We start from the raw sequence: 20,806 nt of genomic DNA on the forward strand, positions 1-20,806 counted from the left end.
ATCATCAATACCCCGTCCCAACTCCAAGCCTGGCAAGTCACCACCCTGTCATCATCAGCAGCAGCATCCATCCCCACCCCGAGACCACCACCTCACCACCACCCTGTTCCCACTGTCGCCTCCGCTGCCCGGATTCCAACCCCAGTACTGCCACTGTGGCTGAGGAGCTGGAGGGCCCTTTCCTGCACCACACACCTGCCTGGGCTTCACTTTCCTTTCTGCAATGCCCTTGAGGTATATGTAAAGCCAACTGCTACTGTGCGGGGGTGGGGGGGATATGCGGGGACCTCCTGGCCTGGCTTTTTACCTTCCACAAGAAACAGTGCAGAGGCAGGGATAAGTGGCAGGTGACACGAGGTGTCAGGTAGGGAAGTGATGGGAGGAGAGAGGCTGGGGTCAGACGAGAACGTGCCACCTTCACTGGGCAGCCACTGCTTGCTTCTGGCCCGTCAGGAGGGACCAACGCCCAGTGTCGCTGGTTGTACTAACACTTCAAGAGAATCCAGAAATCCAGATATTTTTGGTACTTGTCTCCTATGGTGGAGGGTCCCATGTAAATCACAGAGGAGGTGGGCGGGGCATGTCCTTGAAGGGAGGGCATCTGGGCGGGGAGAGGGGTCTGAGCTATCCCTGAAGGTGAGAAATAGAGGGGCCCTGCCTCTCATGATCTGAATGTTCTGTCCCCCCAAAATGCATTGGTTGACCCTGTGATGCTCTATGAAATGGTATTTGGAAAAGGGGCCAAGGGGAGGTCATTAGGGTAATAGGTGAGTTTTAGGGGAAGAACAGTTTTCCCTCTGTCCTCCTAGGCTTGATAGTTGCATATGAAATCAACTTACAATGGACAGATTAATAAGAGAAAAGGTATACACATGTATTTCTTTTTTAAGGTTGATTTTTTATTTTGGGGGTTTTTAAAAAATTGAAATATAGTTGATTTGCAATATTGTGTTAGTTTCAGGTGTACAGCAAAGTGATTCAGTATATATATGTATTTTCAGATTATTTTCCATTATAGGTTATTACAAGATATTGAATATAGTTCCCTGTGCTGTACAGTAGGTCCCTGTTGCTTATCAGTTTTATGTATAGTAATTTATATGCACTAATCCCTTACTTCTAATTTATCTATCTCCCCTCCCACTCCCCTTTGGTAACCATAAGTTTGTCTTCTATGTCTGTGTTTCTGTCTCATATATAGATTCATTTGTATTATTTTTTAGTTTCCACATACAAGTGATAACATATGATATTGTCTTTCTCTGTCTGATGTACTTCACTTAGTATGGTCCACACATGTTGCAACAACAAATGTATACATTGTTAATTAATCCTGTGTGCTGGGAGTATTGCAAGAAAAAAAAGTGAATACTCAAAATAGCGGTGAGATTTAAGAGCTTATATGCCATTTTAATAGGGCAAGGGGAAGTAGAGGAAGCCACTTAGCAGGGAATAGATGGGTTTCAGGAAAGAAGAACGGGGCTTTAAGAGGATGGATGGGAGGTGTGTGATAAAGTCTGTCTGGCCTCCTCTCCTGCGAGGAGACAGTTCTTCTGGTTGATGAAACTCCTGGGGAGGGTGTCTATGACAGCTGTGTTTCTGAAAGCCTCTCCCCGCATTTGCTATTTTTCAAGTGTTTTCCAAAGTGGCATCTTTTGGGGTGACATGTCCCCAACACTCCTTCAAGGTCATGAGAGGAAGACCCTCATGATGGGATGAACGCCCTTGTGAGACACTCTGGTCCTCTCTCACCCTCTCTGGCTTCCTCTCTGGCTCCCTCTCTGCCCACACAGTAAGAGGATACAGCAGGAAGGCAACGTCTCCCATCCAAGAAGCTGGTCCCCACCATTCACTGACCCTGCTGGCACCCTGCTCTCAGACATACCAGTCTCCAGATGACTTATAGATAGATGAATAAATGCCATCTATCTACGTTCCTGGTCTCTGGGTTTTTGTTACAGCAGCCAATCTGACTGATACACTGCCGCAGACACACGGGACTCCTTAGGGAGGATCAGTCCTGCCATTTCCTTGAATGTGAATTAACTGCTGAAAACAATCTTTCCTAATGCCAGGGTTTGAACTTAGAGCTCTGCCACCTTGGGAAGACTTTGTGTTTGTTTTATTTTGTTATTTACTTCCAGAGTCTCTGGACTTTCACTTCTCCAGTGAGGCTAATTATATGTACCTCCTGCTACTGCTGGGAGAATTAAAGATACAATGCTTATTGAGAGCCTAGTGCCCCTTAGCACATTAAGTCAAAGCTTGCTCGGGCCCCTTTATGATAATTACTGCCGTGGGTTTTGTTAGCATGTTTTCTTCTATCGCCATGTCTTGGGGGATAATGCAGAGAGCTGGGGTTGGGTTCTATAACCAGCAGCCGTGACCACTGTAATCGACTGCTTTTTGCTTGCTTTGCCTCATTTGCTAACTTGGTGCTACTTTGGAGCAAACAGAGTATTGGTCCCTGCCCCGTGGCACTTTGGGAAGGTGATGGCAGGGCTTCCAAGTACACAGGACTTGGTGGAACCATATTTGGCCGTGATGAGTGCTTTGATTGACCAGTCTGAGGTGAGGTCTTACTCACCTTTGCTGGAGCAAAGCCCAGGTTTTCATTTAAGCCCGGCTGGCTGAGGCCTATGTCAACATCGAGTGGGAAGAGACGACATTTCTTGGTCACATGTCAGGAACTGCAGCCCCTCACCTAGACCTCTTGTTACCAGACCAGACTTGGGTCCAATTGACTGTGCCCAGTAAAGCCAATCTACTGACACCAGGTTTTGGTGAAGGAAAGTGAAGCATCTATTTCAGGGGCCAAGCAAGGAGTCCAGGCAGCTGGTGCTTAAAAGGCTTTCAGGGGAAGGTTTTTAAAGGCAGGGTGAGGGTGGGGAGATGTGGGGAGTGTGTGATCAGCTCGTGGACGTTCTTCTGATTGGATGGTGGTGAGTTTGCTGGGAGTCAACGTCATCAACCTTCTGGTTCCAGCTGGTCTGGGGTCTATGTGCTTGTGCACAGAATACTGTTAACTTCTTCTACCTGGTGGGGGTTTCAGGACAGCTCAAAGGACAAGGCTCAGAATATTATCTATATCCCTTGAGGAGGAACTAAAAGTCCTTGACTTTGTTTAGTGGCCAAACTATTATTATCTTGTCTTGCTCAACCGTTTTCCATTTTTTCTGCATTTTCTCACTTTTCTGATTAAAGATACTTTTTGGAACTTGGGTGGGCCTAGGAGACTAAAGTTCTCCTATGGACAAGAGGCAGGCAGAGGACATGGGGTGGAGGTTTTATTCCAGGAAGGCCCCATAAGCTCTGGTTGGTCCCACTCTGAGTGCCCCCAGCCTGCTGGTGCCCCAGTCCCCACCTGCGTGGATATGGCAAAGACTGAGGGAGGTGGTGAGTGCCAGGGGCTAAGCTCCCCAGTGTCCCGGGAGGAGTTCGGAGCAGGCTGATGTCACACTGGGGAGGGGACACCACTACCCTGTACTATGAAGAAGGAGTACGTAGTGATGGGGAGTCTGAGGAAGGGACCTGATGTGAAGAAAGGCTTGGAGCCAATTGTGGGACAGAAGCACAGAGAAACAGGGAGTGTACACGGGGGACTCAAAGCAGTGCATCACTGGGGCTCTCGGTCTTGTGGTTGTGCTAGTTGAATATCACGTTCTCAGCTTTATAAGTTGTGCTTGGATTCTGGTGTCCAGTTGACACCAGCCTCATAAAGGGAGCCTCCTGCCTTTTCTCTGGAAGAGTCTGAATAAAATTAGGGTTGTGTATCTCTTGGATACTTGGTTTAGCTCCGGTGGGCTCTCTGTGGGAAGGTTTTAACTATTGGTCTGGTTTCTTTAATGGCTATAGGACCACTCAGAATTTCTGTTTTTCCTTTTTCCTCAGTATTGCTAAGTTTTTTTTTAAGTGATTTTGCACATTTCATCGAAGTTTTCAACTTTATTGGTATATGTTGCTCATAATGTCCTGTATTGCCTTTTCAATATCTGCAGCATTTAAAGTTATGTTTTCCATTTTATGTCTCAATTATTTATTTATGCCTTTTCTCATGTCTTTCTTGATTACTTTTGCCTGAAGTTTTAAAATTTGTCTTTTTAAGAAATTAATCTTTGGCATTATTTTTCTCTCCATTGTTTGTGCTGCTACTTTTTCATTAATTTTTGCCTTCATCTGTTGTATATTCTTCTTTTCATTTTCTTTGAGTATATTTTATTATTGTTTCCAGGTGTGCTTGATTCATTAAATTATACTTTTTTTCCTAATATTAATATTTAACACTATCAATTTTTATCTGTCAAATTAGCATTCCATTTTGATATTTGTCTTTTATTATCTTTCAGTTTTTAATATTTTCTAAAATCCATTATGATTTCTTCTTTGACTCAGTTGTTATTCAGAAGTAGGTTGTTGAATTTACACACTTTTTATTGACTTCTAACTTAATTACACTGCAGTCAGAGAATGCGGTTTGTAAGATACCAGGATACCAATCCTTTAAAAGTAGTTGAAGCTTTTTCCTCCCCCTTTTTTTTTTTTTGGTCTTACAATGTGGACAATTTTTGTAAATATACCATGTACACTTGAAGAAAATGTGCATTTCTCAGCTGCTAAATTCTCTGAATATTAATTGATGATCTGTCTATCTATCTGTCTGTCTATCTATCTTCCATCCAATCTCTTTTATATCAAGATTGGTGTGTTTTTCAAGTCTTTTATGTCTCTAGCTTTTTATTTTACTTTTTGCTTTATTTAAGCTAGCTATTCCCAAAACAGTTGTGCCAATATCTCCTAAAATAATTGTGGATTTGTCAATTTGTCCTTACACCTCTGTCAGTTTTTGCCTTATATATCTTGAGGCCATATTTTCAGATGCATTCAATTTTATAAGCACTATAGTAGCTTTTAGGGGAATTAATATTTTCATATATATATATTTTACTGTTTACTTTTTTCCTTTCTGTGTCAATGTTTCAGACTTGTTTTTTTTTTTTGTAAACAACATCCTTTACTTTTCTGTTTTGACAATCTTTTCTTTTAAATGGAGAATGTAATAAATTTACATTTATTATATTTCTGGTATAATTCAATTGATTTCCAATAACCTACTTTGTATTTTCTGTCTGATTTTTTCTATGTTTACTTTTCTTGCTTACTTTTGAATTGATTGAAATTTTTCTCACTTTATTTTTGCCTTTAGTATAGAATTTGGACATTTTTCTGTTACTTTATTTAACATGTATGTTTAACATATTGAAGTCATTGATATCAAATTAATATTATTGTAATTTTCCTAAAAAATACAAGATGCAAGAATATTTTAACTCTCCTTTCTAAATGTGGTGTTGATGTCCATTATTTCAGTTGTGCTATATTTCTAAGCTCACAAGACATTATTATTATTGTTTTATATGTTTAGCTTTTGTTTAGATTTACTTACATATTTACCACATTTTTTTCTTGTCATTTCATCTTGCATCTTACATTTTCCATCTGTGATTCTTTCCTCTGCCTGAATTATTTTAGAATTTCCTTTAGTGAGAGTTTCCTGTTGGTCTGAAAATATCTGTCTTTCCTCTTGTTCTTGAAAGATAATTTTAGTAAGTATACAACTCCAGGTTGACAGCTTTCTCTTTCTCATTGAAAGCAATTGAAATTTCTCATTGAAATTTCATTTTTTAATAGTTTCTTTTTTTTTCTGCTGAGAAGTTATCTGTCAAAATAATTGTTCATACTTTTAAATTTAATCTTTATTTCCTGTCTCAGTATTTCTAATATATTCTCTTTGTCTTCAGTGTTAGCAATCTGACTATGATGTGCCCAGGTGCGGGTTCTCTGGGATTCCTCCTTGGGAACCTTTGGTTTTTCTGAGCTCTGATGCTTGGTGTCTTCTATTAAATCTGGAAAATTCCCAGCTACCTAGTGCCTCTTTTCATTTCTCTCTTCCCTTTCTAGCGATCTGACTGGATGTGTATTAGATCTGCCTACCCAGCCCTCCACAGATCATTCATCTCTTAACTTTTCTGTTCATGTTTTTGTTTCTATTTGTCACTTCCTGGATACTTTATTATAAAGACAACCCATTGACTTCTGACTTCCTTTGCTGCTGTCAAGAAGTCAATAATTAGGCCAGGTGTTATTTTTCTCTTTTCTCTGACTTTTCTGTGGTTTCACTGGGATGTGTTGAAGTGTGAACTTCACTTTGCTCATCCTTCTTGGTGCTAAAAGTCTTGCTGCCTGAACTCTAGGCCCTTCTTCCCAGGATTTTTTTTTTTTTTAAATTAGGCAATGGGTATTTTGCTTAAAAAAAAAACACTGAATTTTTTCCCACCCACAAACACATGAAAAGTGCAGAAACCAGAGTTACTCTATGTGATGTATTTGCATACACTTTTACAAACAAGACAAATTGAAACAGAAACATATTCAGAATTTAACCTGATTAAATACTTAGTTCAGTCTTGAGCTTTTGATATTTAATACAATGTAGGTAAAGTAATACCAAAAAAAATATTAAATTTATTTGTGCATGCTGCAGAGATACAGCTAAACTTTGCTCGTTTGGCTAGCCATGCTCTTTTTGTGCCTGCAACACTGACCTTACCCAACCTGAGCTGCTTCCTGCAAGCCAGCCAGACCCTCTCTGCGTGTCTGATTCTCCTCTGACTCCATAGAATTGTCTTCCTTGCTTTTGAGGCTGTTTCCTCTCTTATTACTTAGAGAGGAATAGAATAGAGGTTTTGTACTTAAAGAGGGAAATTGTACCATCTTGACTGGAGCCGTCACTTCTAACAGTATATAAAAATGACATTAAAAAGAAAATAAACGACCTTCCCTATGCCACATGACCTTGGGGCCTAGATTTTCGTTGTCACCTGATCTGAGGACGGGATCAGGCTCATGTGCTGTAGGTGCTTTTGCGTTGGTAGGTGCTAAAGTACCAGCAGGTGAGTGTGAAGGAATTACCCAAGAGATGAGGTGACATACTGGGAAGGTATTTGCACGCTAACTTCTTCTCTGGAGACAGTGCATTCTTCTCAATTACAGATTCTATAAAGTGGTGGGAGTTTCCCCACTCTGGCCCATGGAGGGGGTTGTGTCTACCTGGTCCATCCCTCATGACACTGAATGTGATGTTTCTAAACCCCACATCGGGTCAGGCCACTTCCTGCTCAGAATTCTCCAGGGAGTCCCACTGGTGCCAGGGTGACAAGCACCCTTCATAGCTTGACACCCAAGGCCATCAGTGAGTGTCCCCCTAGCATTCCCCAGGACCCTGGGCATGCCAGATCCAGTGATGCCTGCTCACCCACCTCTATCTAGAATTTCTTTTGTTAATTCAAGCAGTTGGTGATTCAGTCATTCCCACTTACCTTTGCAGACTGACCAGGGGAGTTCTTCCTCCCAGAATCTTTGCTGGACTGAACCCTCTCTTCCTTTCCACCCCCTCCCTTTCTTTCCCTTCCTTTCTCACCCCCATCCCACTGGTCATAAACGGAAACACCCTGTGGTCCCCTCCGTCTCTGTATTTAGCATGATGTGTTGGCATTTTTGGGTTCCTTTCTGCCGCTATCTCTGTCTCTGTGACCTGCTTGAGAGCAGACCTTCATCTCTGGAGACCCTGGTACACACAGGAGGTTCTCTGCGCATGCTCTGTGACTTGGAAGGATGACACATTCTCTTGCAAGGTGAGCAGGGCACTCTGCCCTCCCAGAGCCCCAGGCCAATGAACAAAGCTCTCCGACTTGTCTCCTGGGCTCCACCATCCCTCAGGATTTCCCATTAGCCTGCAAATTGAGTGTCTGCATTGAGGCAGCATGTCTCTGGAAGGCAGGACCTTCCCCTCCTCCATCGCCTCCTCCCATGCACATATCCCTGGTGAAGCAGGGAAAGCGTAAAGGAACAGATTCCTCCTGGGGTCTCTCTGAGAATGTACCTGCCTGGCCTCTGAGCGTTTGCTTGGGAAAGCACTTCCATCAGTTGGAATAAACACCAGCTCAGCAGACAGGGATGCTGACGTGGCTGGTTCAGGTTTGCAGATGAGCTCACACACCTCGTGCTCCCTGGGAAGGCTCTCTGGGCACTAATTCTCCTGCAAGCCCATAAACCCCAGGCTCCCAGAAACTCACTGGCACTCTTCCGTATCATAATCACCAGTTTCTAAAAAACTGTGTCGTGATTCAATGCATGCTCTGAAGCCAAAGTTCAAATCCTGACTCTGCTGCATTGTGCTCCATAATCTGGATGAGCTTCCTAATGCCTCTGTGCCTCAGTTTCCTCAACTGTAAAATGGGGAGAAAATAATCATGCTGACCTTGAAGATCTTTGGGAGCATTAAACAGGTGAAGAGGTAGCACCTAGCAGGTAGTAACGCTCAGTAAACTTAGAAATATTAGTCATCGCTCACCTGCAGTGCATTGGGTGGCGTCAGACAAGCTCTTGTCCCAGCCTCTGCTCGGTCTCCCCACCTGTTTGTGGGAAGATGGGCTGTGTAACCTCTTGTGTCTTCTAGCACCTGGGCCCCCTGGTTGTCTCTCATCTCACCAGCCCACACCCATGGATGGTATGCTTTTCCACCACTGCAGCCAGGCATAGGATGAAGTCACTTTTGCCTGGTCTCATTTGTAGCTTGGGTGATGCTCAGGGGCTGTTTCCGTTTGGTACTAAAGACCCCTCATGGGTAGACAATCTTCACTAGGGGAGTTCACACAGGGATTCGCAGCCCCCGGGCTCAGCGGGGAGGGTGGGTTGGAAAATAGCCTGCGTTTACAACAGTGCTACTCCTTGGATGAAGTTCATTTTGCTTATAGTGCTTTTTTTTTCTGATTACATATTTTTGGTAGAAGACTTGGAAAAGTACACGATAAAAGGGAAATATCAGAAAACAGTGACTTCTACCTGTTACTGTCGGTGCAGAAGCCCTGCTCCAGGCGCCAAGATCTCGCAGAACTCAGGGATGGAGGGAGACTCATGGTGTGCCGACTCCCAGACACCCAGTGGGCCTTGCAACGCCGCACGTGGACCCATTTGACAGGAGGTAGACAGCAGGGTGAGGGACCCATTCTGAGGGCAAAGAGGGAGGAGGCCCCATTGAAGATCCACAGGCCAAAGGACCAGGCGTCTCAGAAGAGCTTCCTTTGAAACTTCTCTCGTTGGTCTTCACCCCGAGTAGTTACTGCCAACGTTCAGGTGGTCCTTCCAGTCTTCTCTGTACCTTTTTCATGTGCCTGCCTCTGCCCTGGGTATATTGTGTATTTAAAAATTTTCACTCAGCGTTCTATCACCAGCGTTTCCCCAGCTTATTAAAAATTCTCTGCAGCACCATTTTATTGCTGCAGAATATCTAATTGCATGTCTGCATCATAATTCTCTTCACAGCCCCCTAATGATAAACACTTAAACCCTCCTATATTTTCCTTACTGTAAATAGAGCTATTATGGACCTTTTTTTTTTTTTTTAAATTACTGAAATCTTGGTCTGTATTTCAGGGCCTTTTCTCAGAATAGACTTTTCGAGGTAGAGTTTCCGGGACAAAGAAAGAGAACATTTACAAGATTCTTGGTACACCACCAAATGGGCTGCCAAAGACGTGATGGGCAGGTCTGTGTTCACCAGTGTGGGTCCACTGGATCTTAGTGGCTGTGGGTAAGCTTCTTTTAGATAATCTCTACCTGAATTAATCAGATAAAATGTGATATGTGTGTGTGTATGTATATATATACACACACATATACATATACATATATATATATATACACACACACACACATATGTATATATATACATATATATATTATTCTTTCCAAGTCAGGTGCTTAATTCATTAAATTATACTTATATATACACACACATATATGTAAATGTATATATATATTTGATTTGTAACACAGCTGCACATTGTTTTCCTCTTAGAATCCCCTTTTTAATGACAGGTGATTAATAGTGCGTGGAATAAACAAGTTAGAGAACTTCCTTCTCCTTCCCTGGAGGGGTAGCTGCCATCAGCTGCCAAGAATTCCAACTCAGCTTGGCTGTTTACACTCTCCAGCCTTTTTTTTTTTTTTTTGGAATCAGACATGTCTGTGGGGGGAAAAGTATTTTTCCGTAGCAACAACCAAAAATATCTTCGTGATGGTCCATTTCAACAGGGTATGGAAGAGACCGTGGGAGAGTCTTTATCTTTCTGAGCACCTCTGTGCCCCAGGGCGTTGGCTAATTCTAACAGTTTCATGAAGAAGGGAGGGGAGGACTTTCCACCCGCTCTGTCCTCACCAGGAGGAGCCTCCCGGCTCTGCTCTGTGTCATCTCCCGGGAACCAGCTCCTCCTCTCCAGCCAGTGACCAGCAGCTGTAAGACCCAATAGGTCCCTTCCATTGTCAGATCATGGCTGGGTCTGGCAGAGGTTCCCTGGAGTGTGTGCGCCTGGTGGGGAGGACAGGGCAGCCCCGCCTGGCTTCGGTGGGAGAGCGTCGTCCTCAGCTGGCCACGCCTGCCAGGGACACAGGGAGTTGGAAGACTGTCACAAGTGCCCAGTAGTGCCCAGGTGCTGGTATTTGCAGCATGTGTGGAGCCTGTCCCCCTCTGCAGTCTCTCAGACCCCATTTCTTCTTCTACCAGAGAAATTAGAAGGGTGGACATAAGCATCCTTACTGGTTTCTGTGACCTGGTCTGGACCATGTCTGGTCATTATGCCTGACTTCAGGCATGGCTTCTTTTCTGTTCCGCAGTCCTGCGTGAGCCAGGGTGGGGTTCTTACCTGAGAAGGGCCTCCGAGCTGAGCCTTTGCAAACTGATGAAATGAGGAACATCTCCCTTCTCTGCCCTCCTGTCCCTACCCTGCCTGCCACACAAGCAGGCCTCTGTACCCCGTTCTGCTCTCCCATCTCCAGGCTCTCATACCTGGAAGGGACAGCAGAGCGTCCCTACTCCCTCTACTTCCCCCAGGCTGTGCCTAGAAGGATGTGTGTGGCAGAGAGCTTTGTACTGCTTGAATTATGGACTTTCTGACTTACTTGAGGTTGAAAGTTTGCGTGGAATGCCTTCCATGGAAATTTCAATGCCACATAGACAGGCTTTAAGAAATAGCCTTTCTGGGTGGAGGGGTGGGTGTAGCTCAGTGGTAGAGCACACGCTTAGCATGCATGAGGTCCTGGGTTCAACCCCCAGTATCTACATTAAAAAAAAAAAAAGATTTAAGGTGGAGAGAGTATAGCTCAGTGGTAGAGCTCATGCTTAGCATGCACGAGGTCTTGGGTTCAATCCCCAGCACTGCCATTAAAAAACAAAACAAACAAACAAAAGGAAGTAGTCTTCTGAATCTTTTGTTCTTATTTCCCCTTTGGGGTTCTAGCCATGTATCTTTTGTCCAAGAGGAGCTGCAAATATGTCTCTAGGAAGCTGAATACCTTGGTACATTTTGGGCAGATTTTTGTGACAAAGGTGGATGAACAGTCTTCTTCCACAAACCCAACTGATGTATTTGGAACTTCTTTCCTGCAGGCTGTGGCTCTGTACCTGCGGTGTCCCACAGGCAGTGCAGAGTCAGGTAGATGCACAGCTGGGTGAAAACTGGATTGGCTTCCATCTTGAGGGATCTGCTATAAGGTACCTTTCCCCAGTCAGGCCTCAACAATTTCTAGTCTGTCTTTCTCCCCCGAGTGTACCTCCAGCTCATCTTTCACACTGGTTGCTAAAGTGATTTGCAAATCCAACCATATCTGCACCCTGTTCCCTCCTGTCAGTCCCCGCAAGGGCTTTCCACCACCTTTGGAGCAACATCCGCGCTCCAGAGTATGGCGGCCAGGCCCTTCGTTACCTGGTCCAGCCTTATCCTCTGTCACTGCCACGTGTGTCTCTTGCTCCAAAAACAGCAGGATCCTTGGAATTTCCGAACTCACCTCTGCTCCTCTGCACCTCTCATCCCTGTGTCTGGGTGACACCTTCAGAGCCAGGCTCAGAATTCCTCCTCCAGGAAGCCTTCCCTGGCCCCCTGCAGAGCTCTTGAGAACCTTCCCCGGTGGGCTCGTCACAACCGGAGCCGATTCAACTGTCTTGGTGGGTGTCCTCCAGACACCTTGCTCACTTCTAAATCTCCGGAGTCAATGCCCGCCGTGTAGTGAAAACTGAGAGAACGCTTGTGGAATGAACGAAGGGGTGTCACTGCCTGGACGCTGACCATCATTTTGTGCTAACATCGTCACTGGTCACCTTTAGAGGACAGTGTCTGATGAGCAACAGCTGGGAGCTAAATGGTCCTTCCCTGGACGAAAGGGTGCTTTCCCTGCATCGAAGGGCCCCCCAGGGGGCTTTATCTCACTGTGAGCATGGAAGTAGAAGTCTTCCCAAGAACCTTTTGACATAGAGAGAAAAAGAAGAATTTCAGCTATTTGGAAAATAAGAGTTGGCCCAAGTGTTTGGTTTGAAGTTACAGAGGGGAGGTCTGCCTACCTTCCGCATCCTTGGGGATCTATATCGTGGGTGAGAGAGACCGCGCGATCACGGGACGACCTCAGACACAGATGCTGGCCATTTCCGTCCGACCTCAGCGCCAGGGCTCTGATTTGTGAATTCACCCATGAACTAGGGCTTCCCTCAGTGTCCACCTTTATTTGTTCCTGTGATCAAAAACCAACAAAATCCATCAAAGCTGCAACTGTCTTGCTCAATCACTAGCAAACAGATGCAGAAAAGTCTTTAGCTTGAAACCCCCTCATGTGCCTCACGGAGCAAAGATGCTTTCTGAGTTGCAGGTGAGCAGGTGGGCACACAGGTACTCGGCTCGGTGCTCGGGTTTCGTGTGTGTGCAGGTGTTGACTGAGCGCTCACGGTCCCAGGCACTGTGTTTGGCAGCGCCCGCCTTGTTCAGAGACGGTTCTTCTTGGGTCTCCTGCATCCCTCACATCTTATGAGTGAGGCACCGGCTGCCCTTTTTTCTGGACTTCCTTTTTCAAGAATGTGTGTCCAACAAGCAGCCTTGGAAGACGGGGATTGTGCCTCCCTCCAGAGCCGAGGGCGGGCATGCCCCTTATAAGAGACCCAGCTTTCCCGAACGCAGCCCTCCCCTCCCGGAACTTGACCCACTGTGTGGGCATGCAGCCGCCTGGGGCCATCCACACTGCCCCGTGGGACCTGAGGACAAAGAGGACTGGGGTTCATGTCCTCTCTGTGCTGTGGGTGATCTCTGAAACCCTCGATCTCTGACCGAGGCATCCTGCGCCTCCTGTCCACACCCTCGGAAGTGTTACAGGCTGACTTGTTCACTTGAAAGCGGGGACAATCTCAGAGACTTCACAGTGCTCGACAAGCTTATCTCCCTCTTGAATTTTACATTCAAAACATCCTAAAATTCAGATAGTTTAATCTCCATTTTGTTTGTTAGATCTGAACCAGAGAAGTTAAATAACTCTTCCTGGGTCACAGTTAGTGCAGAGGGGAGATTTTTGTTCAACTCAGTCTGATTCCAGAATGACTCTCTCTCTGTAACACATGAATTGCCAACATTAATGTGCCCATAGGTCCAAGGTGGCACTGGGCCAGTTAAAATCCTGTTGGCCCCTAAATCACCCCCATTGCCACAGAGATAAAAATGCTCAGCAAGGAATGGCAAACAATGGAACAGCCTCTCCTCCAAAGGAACATAAACAAGATAAAACCATCACGAGTTCCTGCCACTGAAGAAAATTCTCTAATATTTCCATAGCAGTTGGCTCGAAGCCCTGACCTGATGCCCTTTCTTCTAGTGAGTAGATGGGATGTGTTTCCCACCGAGCAGGGTGGGATGAGTCAGGTGACATCCAGACTGCACAGCGGGGTAGCTGGAGTGATGGGCGAGCTCCAGGCGAGGGATGTGTCAACCCCTGGGCCGCATGCAGACCCTGTGCATTTCCACTGCTCACTGTTACCTCGTGTCCCACTGAACTGGATCATGGCCACATCTTTATGATGGAGGCTGACCTCTTCCTTCAGTGGCTCCCAATTGCCCAAGGGACAAAGGCCAAAGTTCTTAGCCTAGGGCCCAAGACCCTCACTGGTCCAGCCCTCGTCTCCTGTGCTACTGACCCGAGCCTCCCTTCCCCTCTGAAGCCTTTCCTAAGCCCCTGCCACCCTCAGGTGGGACTGGCCCCTCCCTGCTTGGGTTCCACATTATCTGTATCACTTCTATTTTTTCTTAATTTTTTCTTTCTTTTTTTTCTTGAAATGGAAGTACTGGGGATTGAACCCAGGACCTTGTGCATGCTAAGCAAACGCTCTACCACAGAGTTATACCCTATCCCCGTGTCATTTTTTTCACAGCATCTGTAACACTTTAGGGCCATATATACTTACACGTTTGTCTTCTCCACCTGGGGCTGGGGGCCTGGCTGTGCTTCCATACAGTTTTCCTGCACACTGGGTGGGCCAGGAGAAATGGCCGAGGGGAGGTAAGGGAGGGAGGGAGGGGCTGGAGCCCAGCTCCCATGGGCCAGTTCTGAGACCTCAGTCAGTACAGATGGTCCTGGATCTGCAGAGGGAGGGAGAAGCCGACGGAGGAGGAGGGTAAGGAGGGCTGGCCACATCTCTCCTCCACAATGGGCACCGCCCTCAGGGAGGCCCAGGGGCTCATCCTCTCCTTGCAGCCTTTTTTTTTTTTTTTAATCACTGGTAAACATCCAAATTTAAAAAACAAATTTATTTTTTATTGAAGTACAGTCAGTTACAATATGTCAATGACTATATTCAATATCTTGTAATAACCTTTAATGAAAAATAATTTGAAAACGAATATATGTATGTATATGCATGACTGGGACATTGTGCAGAAATTGACCCATTGTAACTGGCTGTGCTCCCTGGAGCCTTTTTTAAAGGACAGCATGTCTGTGTGTGGGTTCTGGGTGTTTCCCTCTGTGTCCCTGGACAGTGACCTGGGTTCACGTTCCTTGAAGGCGGGGCCATAGGCTCACATATTCTCAACAACCTGAAGTGACAGCACAACAGAAAGGAATGTGAGAAGTCGTTTTGTGTCTCCCAAATGTGGTCCAAGGAACTCTGGACCCACATGTCTGTCTGTCACAGGTGTTTTGGGAAGAAATGGGGACTCCAGCTGAATGCATTTGGGAAGGGCTGCCCGAGTCCCCCTGCCCGCCGTGCACACAGTGGGGCTCTCCAGATGCTGGGAACACTTGGACTGGTTTCACTTCCCTGAGGAAGCCATTTTCCAAACTTACTTGCACATGGGACATCATTTTTGTTTGTGCTATTTATCATCATTTTGCCAAGCTGGTGTTCTACAGCATCTGGGAACACGGACGCAGCCAAACCCTTTATTTTCTGGATGAGAACACGGAGGACCAGCAAGCGTGGGTCACCCAGGGGAAGGCCTCAGCTTCTGAACAAGTCTCTTCCACCTCCAGTGTCTTTCCTTCCCTCTGTTTCTCTCCCCCCATCACAGCCTTGTGATGTCCAGCTCCCTGAGCCGGTGGTCACTCCTGCCTGAACTTGGGTCCTGTTGTTCCCCTAGGGAGAGTCATGGAGACCCTTTTGCCGATGCCCTGGGGGAGATGTCACAGCCTCCAGAACCTTGAGTCCTGGGGGTTCCCGGGAGCCGGGGCTTCAGTTTTTAATCTTGGAGCTGCTGGTCTCCAAATGGGCGATTGCTGAGCTGCTGGGAGTTTTCGAAAGGCTCTCCTGAAAGAGGATGGTTATCAACAGTGGAAGACAGGGCTGAGTCCTTGACATGTGTGTTTCTGCCATGGACCCTGTGAGTTGGTACCATCGAGCCATGTCCACTTGAGGGACCAAGACACTGAGGTCAGAGGTCAGAGAGGTCAAGTGAGTTGCCCAAGGTCACAGGACCAGGAAAGGGGGGACTGGGGCCCAAATCCAGGGAGTGGGGCTCTGTAGTCTGCACTCCCACCTCTATGGCCATGGTCACTAACTGTCCCCATGGGAAGGATGGTGCAATCTGATGTGTGATTTGTAAGAAACATACATTTGATCACTCAGATGACCAAAATATATTTCTCCTATATATTGGGTCTTCAGTCCACAGTTCCTGACGCATGACTCCCAAAACCCTTGGAATATTCTAAGTGTTGAGAATCATAAATGTGTCTTTTTTTATTTGAATGAAAAGACTTTTGGAAGCACCTAAGGTTAGAGGCTGGTTGCTGGGAGAACCAAACAGGATCAAGGGTTTGTAACTTTCAGTTCCGCATCCTGATTTCCAGGGAGGGTTTGGAGGTTATGTCAATCACCATCGACCAATCATTTCGCCAGTCATGACTATGTACTGAAGCCTCCACAGAAATTCGAAAGGACAGCTTTTGGCACTTTTTCAGACAGCTGTCTTGCAGAGGGAACCGGAACACTTCTGTGTGCCGCAGTGCTGGGCCCGCTGTCCAGGACCTCGCCCTGTGCCTACCTTCCTCTGGCTGTCGATCCCTTTCCTTTACTGTCTTTTTATAATAAATCGGTGATCTAGTGAGTCAGTCGGGTCTCTTGGGTTCTCTGAGCCCTTCTAGAGAAAGCAGCTGTTTTGCCCCTTTCCTTTTCCCCCCTAACCTCGAAAGGACCTAATTATAGGAACAAGATCATTAGGCAATTGAAACTACCTCCTGACTTATGTCTCCTGAACGCACACCATACCTCACCTAAAGTGTTGATTATTTTCCTTGATAAAAAGAAGGGAGAACGAAGAATCAAGCAGTTAAAGAATGACTAGCTCTTGACCCCCAGTGGCCCCTTAGCAGTCCTGCAAGCAGATCGCGTGGGCAGGAGAACCTCTGAAGAGAGAGTCAACCAGTCTGCACACAATGGAGATGATGCAGAACCCGACCTTCTGCCCCGATGATTCACTCAGATTCTCCCCCTTTTTCCCTTTAAAAACTGTCACAACTGAGCAGAATCTTGGGGTTGGTCTCTGGATGTGAGTCCAACTTCTCCCCAGATTGTTGGCTTGTCTGATTAAACTATTTTTCCTTTCTACTAGCACTTGCCTCTTGAATTATTAGCTTTTGAGCAGCAAGCAGGCGAACCTGAGTTCAGTAACACTAGCAAATTAATCGAACCCAGGGAGGGGGTCTTTGGGACCTCCAGGTTGTAGCTGGTCAGTCAGAAGCATATGTGATAACCTGGGCTGCCCCTGATGTTCGAAGTGGAGGGTGGTCCCGTGGGACTGAGCCCTTTACCTGTGGAATCTGATCCGACCTCTGGGTACATAGGGTCAGAATTGGGTTTAATTGCTTGTTGATGTGGCGATGCCTCCACACCCAAGTTGGAACTGGGCTTGGGAACCCTTTTCTGACGGAGTTCACTCATACTTTTAACAGATCCATTCTTTCTAATACCAGGCATTTGGTAATCAACACTTCAGCCAGTGGCCAGTGCCCAGGGGGTTGGGACTATCTGTTTCTAGAGGGACCCGGCACCTGTACATTTTTTTCCTGAGGCTGTCCTTGTGTGGGAAGACGCATGCTCGTTACTGGTCCCTCTCTCCCTCCCAGGAGCCGTCTGGCTGTCTGAACACTGCACAGTGGAGCTGGTGGTGGCCATCCTAGCACTGGGCACGTGGTCACAAAATCGCTTTGGGGTGCATAGGTGGGTGGGGAGTAAATCCTGGTGGCTTTTATCTTCCCCAGATGATCACAGAAATGCCGCTGACTCTGAAGTCTCCATTACATTTCAGATTTATTTCCAATCACTCAGAGTCCCATCAGGGGGAGACAAAGGTGCCTTTTAGCTCCAGCACCTGCTGTCTCCCAGATGACAAGGATGGACACTTGATGCAATTATCCCCAGTTGGCGTCCTGATGACTCACTTCCTCACCCCCCTGCCCCTTGGCCCCCCCACAGCTCACACCCAGCGAGGACTTTCACACATGCAGGTGACCACATGTGCTGCCTGGGAGGACCCAGACCTCCTCCCCCCGCAGAGCCAGGACTGGCGTCCAGGGTGGCCAGAACATCCTTGGGTTCCCGGAAGAGGCCCTTCCGGCTCATTCCTCCTTCCCTCCCTCCCTCCCCAACCCCCTGGGTGGCACCCGATGTCCCAGGCGAGGTGCATGTCTCGGGGTGCGGTGGGTGCCCGCGGGCTGCCTGGTGCTGAAGGTGGGGCGGGTGATGGGGTCGGAGGAGGAGGAGACACCGGGGGATGTGAGTCCTGGTCAAGTCCCTCAGATGAAGTACTCCTTCTTGCTGCTGTCACCGTGGTCCTGGAGGGAGGGGTCGTCCTGCAGGGCCGCGTCTGCGCTCTCGGCAAACTCGGTGCCCTTGGCCTCGTTGGTGTGGTAGGTGCCCTGGTGCCGGTACAGGTAGTGCAGCATGAGGAGGAGGAGGCAGATCAGCACGAAGGCCACGGCCGCGATCACTCCTGCAGGAGGGAGGGAGCAAGCGGGGGGCTCTGTGCGGGGCAGGCGCCAGGACGGGCCAGGGGTCGGGCCCCCAGGGCTGTGCCAGGGCGGAGAAGCCAGCAAGCCTGGACAGGCTGGATCCTCTCTGCCTTCCTCTTCTCCTGCCCAGTGTGTGCCCACCCCTCACCTGGGCCTGTCCAGGTTCCCCTCTCTCCCCTCTCCTGCCTTCCCTCCCTCCCTTGACTCAGCTGCCCCAGACAGGCTGGAAGAGCACCCCAGAACTGACTCCTGCTCCCAGGCCCTCGTGGTCCACCACAGAAGGCAGACCTACAAGCACAATCCACAAGGTGCAGCTCATGGGCTTGCCTAAAAGTGAGGGGTGAGCGGGATGGGAACTTTCACTTTTAAAACCAGGACCATCCCAGCTGAGGGGTCTCCTGGGGGAGGCAGGGGACTTGAAGAGCTAAAACGGGGAAAGGGCCGCTGGGAAGACTGGGCTGAGTCGGCTGCCCTGTGGGCACTTCGCAGGGGGAGGAAGCGAGCGCTGTCCGCAGTGCTGGAGAGACCAGGTGAAGTGCGGCTGTGTGTGCCCAGGCCTGAGCTCCCCGCGCTCCTGGGAGGTGGGGTCTGCAGGGCAGGCAGTCAGCAGAACCAGGTCGCTCAGGGCCTTGGAGTGATGGAGTGCAGGGTGAGGGGATGGAAGAGTCTCGGTAGGACTCTCATCGTGGGGGGGGGGTTAAAATTCAGGTGTTTTCTTTGAAGCCATAGAACAAACCCACAGCCTTGACTTAGAAAGTTGGTTCACTTGGGGAGAGGCTGTGGAGAACACGTAGAGGTGGCAACTGTCCTCAAGTCCCAGCTTTGTGGGACAGTCTCCTGAACTTCCTGTGTCAGGGGAACACTTCTGTCTGCATGATAATAATCTGGTCTGAGGAAAAGAAGGTTCAGCAGTCCAGCGATCTGAAGAATGTCAGATGAAGTAGAACCAAACAGGAGTTTGTGACTGACTGCTTTTTAAAATCTATGTTTAATTGTAAATCTCTCCGGGCTGTTAATGAGCTAGTGAGAAGTGTGGCTCTCTGAAGGAAGCAGCAGGTGACATCCCCAGACTTAGTCGTTCCTGAAACACAGTTTGGGGTCACAGCCGTGATCAGTGGGCCCCAGGACAGGGTTCGAGGCAAGACTAGGGCAGGGGCAGATTTCCTTAAGGCTAGAGGAACAGGGGCGTGAGACGTAGGGCAGGAGTAACATGGAGGAGGGGGACAGAATAGAAGTCAGGGAGCCTGGGTCAGCTCCCCTGCCCCGACCTCAACCCACCCCTCTTGCACCTGAGCGGCTCTCCCCCCAGCCCCCGATCCCTGTGGGTCTAGGGCCCTGACAGGCCTGGATGTGGGTGCCTTGGCTTCTTACCCACCAGGACACCGTGATGGACATTTTCTTACAGAGCCAGAGTCCTCCAGTCCACATTAAAACCACCTTTGAAGGAAGGAGAGCACGGGCCCTAGCGGATTCTCCCCTGAGCATTTCCTCTGACCCTCCTGGCTGCTCAAGGGGCCCCAGGACAGTGTACCTGCAATGATGGCGATGTCCGTCTCACTGGAGGCTAGCCCGGGGTTGGGCTCTGTGAACGGGGCAGGAGAGCCTGAGGGGAGAGAGGACAGCTGCTCATACCGCGAAGTGTCTCAGCAGAGCTTGCACCTCTGATCACTTGAGAGCAGCTCGGTGCACCGGCCCAGGGTAGACAGGAAACAGCCTGGTGCACAGACAGCCCTCTGGCCAGGGCGCACAGAGCAGGCCAGGCTCTGCTTGGCCACTGACCATTGGTGGAGAGCATCATGTGAATCCCCAAGGCTGTCAGACACCATTATGGCATCTCCAGGACCATGACTGCAAGAGAGATCTCTGCTGCATGCCTCCTGTATCCCTGCTGCATCCCTCCTGTATCCCTGCTGCATCCTTCCTGCATCCCTGCTGCATCCCTCTTGTATCCCTGCTGCATCCCTCTTGTATCCCTCCTGCATCCCTGCTGCATACCTCTTGTATCCCTCCTGCATCCCTCCTGCATCCCTGCTGCATCCCTCCTGTATCCCTGCTGCATCCTTCCTGCATCCCTGCTGCATCCCTCCTGCATCCCTGCTGCATCCCTCCTGTATCCCTGCTGCATCCCTCTTGTATCCCTCCTGCATCCCTGCTGCATCCCTCTTGTATCCCTGCTACATCCCTGCTGCATCCCTCCTGTATCCCTGCTGCATCCTTCCTGCATCCCTGCTGCATCCCTCCTGTATCCTTGCTGCATCCCTGCTGCATCCCTCCTGTATCCCTGCTGCATCCCTGCTGCATCCCTGCTACATCCCTGCTGCATCCCTGACCAACAGCCCTACCTGCACCTGAAGATGCTCACTAGACACCTGTTGGGGGGCCCTGACTGTGGTGGGCACAGCTGTGTTTAGTACAGTGTCACCGTCCTCTTTGG

At 48.2% G+C, this 20,806-nt stretch overlaps 1 protein-coding gene across 1 annotated transcript in view; it reads right to left on the reverse strand.

Moving 5' to 3' along the window:
- Window positions 1–17,654: 17,654 nt before the first annotated feature.
- Window positions 17,655–20,806, reverse strand: part of GYPC (glycophorin C (Gerbich blood group)) — a 33,815-nt gene continuing 30,663 nt past the window's right edge. Inside the window, exons 2-3 of the mRNA XM_031451233.2 lie at window positions 19,904–19,975; window positions 17,655–18,353 (exon numbers count right to left, since the gene is read on the reverse strand). Coding sequence (XP_031307093.1) covers window positions 18,157–18,353; window positions 19,904–19,975 — 269 coding nt within the window. The 3' untranslated portion in view covers window positions 17,655–18,156. The remainder of the gene's footprint in view (window positions 18,354–19,903; window positions 19,976–20,806) is intronic.

This window comes from Camelus dromedarius, chromosome 4 (genome assembly GCF_036321535.1).
Source record: "Camelus dromedarius isolate mCamDro1 chromosome 4, mCamDro1.pat, whole genome shotgun sequence".
In the NCBI taxonomy this organism is placed as follows: Eukaryota; Metazoa; Chordata; class Mammalia; order Artiodactyla; family Camelidae; genus Camelus; species Camelus dromedarius.